Genomic DNA, 4,428 nt, shown 5'->3' on the forward strand with positions numbered 1-4,428 from the left:
CTGGTATTTTGACCTCCACGTGACGTTGACTCCTCAGAAAGAAGGTTCCCCGTTCTTATCGCCGGATCAATTTTAATTTAAAATATTTAGTCAGTTTTAGATGAAATTAATTGATGAATCTATATAATTCAAAATTTTAAAAGTTTAATAGTTTTTTTAAAAATTTAAGTGAGTTCTAGAAATATATTGATGATATTGATTTATAGACTATATAATTTGATAATTTTAAAATTATGATATATAATTTGAGTATTTTAAAACTTTATCAATTGAATTCCATAAAAAATTATTTTTAAAATATAATGGAAAATCGAACCGGAAAAAACCATTTAAACCCGATTGGTCGGGCCAAGGCACAGCCGGCCAGTGATTGCAACGGGTACAAGTCTTGTGACGCGGGTCACTGACATGGCACATGGAGAGAGAGGTAGGTTGTCTTCCTTTCTGGAACCAGTGGACCGGCACATGGCCGTATATAGGAACCGGAAAACCGGCCCGACACACTAATATGGGAAACAGGCAGTCCAGTGTTAAAGAGTATATTTACAATACTTATCTATAATAAACATTAAATAACAATTCAAAGATACACTAGCGAGGATAATGCTCTGTAGCTAACGATAATATACCATTGAAATTCCCAAAACCTTTAAATAATGATGATGGACCTCATCTATATATACAGACAGTAATGCAGCAATTAGTGGTGATCCTTGAGGCCCAAACGGCGAAGGAGGTAGGGGGTGTCCTCCGGGTGGTCGTCGATCTCATGGAGGTTGCGCTGCACCCACCGGCCGTCATGGGCTCGGGTCATGCCCTTGTTCTCGTCCTGCCGCCAAAACGGCGGCACCATGTGGTGGTCCTTGAGGAAGTCACACGCCTTGTTCACCAACGCCGGGTCTCGCGCGCTTGCCAGCACAAATCGGTGCCCCTTCCCATGGTACCTGCACCTCACCGTGTCAAATTATGTAATCAACGTAAAATATTAAATAATTTTACCTTCACAGTCAACCATTCCTACTCAATGCAACGACAAACACATACATACACACACAAGTTACGTCCAACGTATAATGGCATCTGAGTAGCATCCGCACAATGAAAATGTTTGTTTTATCGGAATCACAAGTCAATGAGTCTGGACAAGTAAAAATTCACAAATAAACAAAGACGTGGACTTATAAACAAAGACTTCTAAGAAACTCCATATGCTTAGCTCCCATATATGATAAAGGATATATATTAACTAGCCCGTCTTCATCGCATTAAATTCCATTTTTCAATGATAAACTACGCTACATTAAAAATTTGTCCTTAATTGTGTTTTTATACTATTCTATCATCTATTGGGCATGACAAGTCAAATCACACTAAAAAAAAAAAAAAAGCGCTTCAGTCTAAATCAACATTCTTCTATTTTGACCATTTATAGGTGCTCCATATAATTCATGTGAGCTGCTGTGGTTTTATTAGAATTTGATTCAAATATTATTCATAAAATTACATAAATCTTATCGTTTTCTAGAAGTTTCCATCAGCTACAATGCATACGGCTGACAAAGCTGTCTATGAGTAAATTAAAGGTAGGCGGAGAGTAAGGTAGAGCTGACGTACCCATCAAGGAGATGCAGGTGGGCCTCCAGATTGTGGAAGCAGGAGGGGTCGCCGGTGTCCTTGAGAAAGGGGGACCATTTGTGATCCAGAGCTAGCTCCACGCCGACGTGGCTGTAGCTCCACGGCAGCCCCTCCGCCATCCGCCGGATCGCCGCCGGTATCCGCTCGTTGAACAGGATCCCTGGCACCTTCGGCACCGTATCGTGGACGTTCACCACCCGGATCGCCTTGATCCCTACTCCCTCCTCGAACCGCTCCTTGAACCGCGCGTTGCCCACCCGCGGCCCCGAGAACGAGAATACCGCCACCGGCAAAGGCTCCGCCTTCCCCTCCACTCTCGTCAGCCCCATCTCCGTGATGTCGTAGGCGCTCAGCATCGCCAACGCGCTCCCGAGGCTGTGCCCCGTCACTGATATGCTCACCTCCTCCCCCTTCGCCCCCGCGTAGTGCTCCACCAATTTCCTCACCTCCGTTATCACCTGCTCCCGAGCAGAGTACTTGCAGAACCGGCACGTTGGGTCCTTGTCCGTGTACAGATCCGCGAACCCTGACTCGACCTTGACTGCGCTGTCAGGACAAGGGATCCCCACCTCGGCCACCGGCCGGAGGAAATCCATCAGATCCGCGATCCACTCCAGCCGCGTCACCGTGCCCCGCCACGCTACCACGACGTCGCGCCGCCCTATCCGGGCGGAAGCTTCGTCGTCGGAGACGGCGATGTAGCCGATCCAGTTGGCCTTCTGGCTCCAAGTCTTGGCGCCGGCCCGCGAGGTGCGGAAGAAGTTGGGGAGGTTGAAGTTGGAGGTGGCGTAGAGGTAGCGGGTGATGGCGTAGCCGTGGTCGGCCATGCCGAGGCAGGCGAAGAAGCTACGGCGGTTGTACTTGCAGCTGCCGCAGAAGCGGGAGACGGGGTCGTAGTCGAAGGCGTCGTAGCAGGCCTGGGAGAACTCGCCGTACCGGATGAGCTCCGATCGGAGGAGCGGGTCCATGGGATCGAGGAGGCCGGCCCAGTCATCGCGGCCGTGGATCTCGCGCCACCGATCAGCGAGTCCCCTGCCAGACCCCTCCGTCGGGTCTTCCTCCTCCTCATCCATCTCCAGGTCGGCGATGATCGAGGACATGGAGTCATCCCTGACCGCGAACGGAGATCGGACCTTCGCGGCCCGCATCGAAGGCGGCGGCGAGGGCAGGGACGTGATAAGAAGGTGCGTATGGCGGCGAGGGGGAAGAGGCCGGTAGATGGCGATGGAGGCCGGAGGGAGCTTGGGTTGCGTGATCGCGGCCATGAGTTGGGGGATCGACGGCGACAGAGAGGTGAGATCGGCGAAGACTCTGGAATATACGGGAAGAATTAAAGGAAGAAGGTTGAAATGTAAGTAAAGAGTCTGATTGGGTGGCGGACTGCGCGATTTTTTTATTTTATTTTTATATTTAGAGAAGCTTGTAATAAAATTTAAAAAGTTTAATAATAAAAGCTGGACTGATTATGAAGATGAGATTTTGGAGTTTTTAGATCATCTCCAATTATCACTAAATTTGATACAATTTTCATATTAAAAGGGTACTATTTTAACATCAAATATTATTTCAACTTCAATTTATCATCATCATATCACACTAAAAAAGAATATTCTTTAGAATATTTTATAATTCTTATTAATTTTCTTATATGATAATTATTATATTTAAAATTAATACTTCTTAATATTTAATATTTTAAATTTTTTAAAATTAAGTATCTAACTAATATATATATATATATATATATATATATATAATTTTTATTTTTAATTTTATTATTTAATTACTCAGGCATAAATATATTTTAAAAATATTATAAAATCACACACAATTAGGATAAAATATTTTACTATTTTATATTTAAAACAAACAAGGATACTTAATTGAAAATACAATATTACAAGACTTTAACTTTCAGAATTACTATATTGTTCCCATAAATGCTCAATTAATGTCTTTCGAAGGGCAATATGAGCTTCTTTGTCTTTGATTTGTCTGTATCGAGCTAGAAACTCTTTAAATCGAGTACCATCATCTCTTGCGGGCTCAACATCTGGAGTCGACATCTCAAAGTGTTCCACGATTGGTGCATTTAAATCACGTTCATCTTCAATTATCATATTATGCATAATAATTATCATATTATCATATTATGCATAATAAAATATATTAAATAAAATTAAAATAATAATTTTAATAAATTAAATATTTACAAATATATATAATAAAATTTATATATTCTATTAAATGCACTTAATTTAAATTTATAATAAATAATAATTACATTTAATTATACTATAAATAAAGATAAAGAAAATAATAATTATTAATTAATTAAATTTGATTTTATAATAATATAATAAAAATAAAAATAAAAATCTCTCCATCACCAAATAGGGTGATGTGAATATGGTGTTGCACTATTCACATCACCATAGTTGGGATGGGTTTTGGTGTATGGGTTGGAGCAATTTGGTGTCAAATTGACATCAAATTTGGTGTTTTGGTGATGGATTGGAGATGCCCTTAGTTCAGTAGTACAAAGGTGGATGGACTTCAATTTGTAACATTAATGAGGTTGCAGTTAGGGCAGATTCAAGATTTTAGATATGAGGAAGTCCGAATATTAAATAACAAAAATAATTATTAAACATATTATATTATAATAATCTCTTTAATTTTCATGAATATTATATATTTAATTAAATATATTATATTATATTATACTTTAATGATCTTTTCAAATTTACTATATATTTAAAATATATATTTAGTTAGAATATGAAATATAAA

General features: G+C 40.5%; 1 protein-coding gene across 1 annotated transcript; it reads right to left on the bottom strand.

Moving 5' to 3' along the window:
- Nucleotides 1–528: 528 nt before the first annotated feature.
- On the bottom strand, nt 529–2,986 carry LOC121981077 (phospholipase A1-Igamma1, chloroplastic-like). The gene is made up of 2 exons (XM_042533419.1): nt 1,615–2,986; nt 529–944 (listed from the first exon to the last, which is right to left on the bottom strand). Exons 1-2 carry the CDS (start codon nt 2,898–2,900, stop codon nt 701–703), a joined length of 1,530 nt encoding a protein of 509 aa, XP_042389353.1. The 5' UTR covers nt 2,901–2,986; the 3' UTR covers nt 529–700.
- Nucleotides 2,987–4,428: the final 1,442 nt, after the last annotated feature.

This window comes from Zingiber officinale, chromosome 5A, assembly GCF_018446385.1.
Source record: "Zingiber officinale cultivar Zhangliang chromosome 5A, Zo_v1.1, whole genome shotgun sequence".
NCBI classification, from domain to species: domain Eukaryota; kingdom Viridiplantae; phylum Streptophyta; class Magnoliopsida; order Zingiberales; family Zingiberaceae; genus Zingiber; species Zingiber officinale.

Coding starts and splice junctions, on each gene's coding strand:
- LOC121981077 (XM_042533419.1), bottom strand. CDS start 2,900: ATGGCCGCGATCACGCAACCCAAGCTCCCTCCGGCCTCCATCGCCATC. Junction 945..1,614: donor CACCTGCATCTCCTTGATGG/GTACGTCAGCTC, acceptor GGTGAGGTGCAG/GTACCATGGGAAGGGGCACC.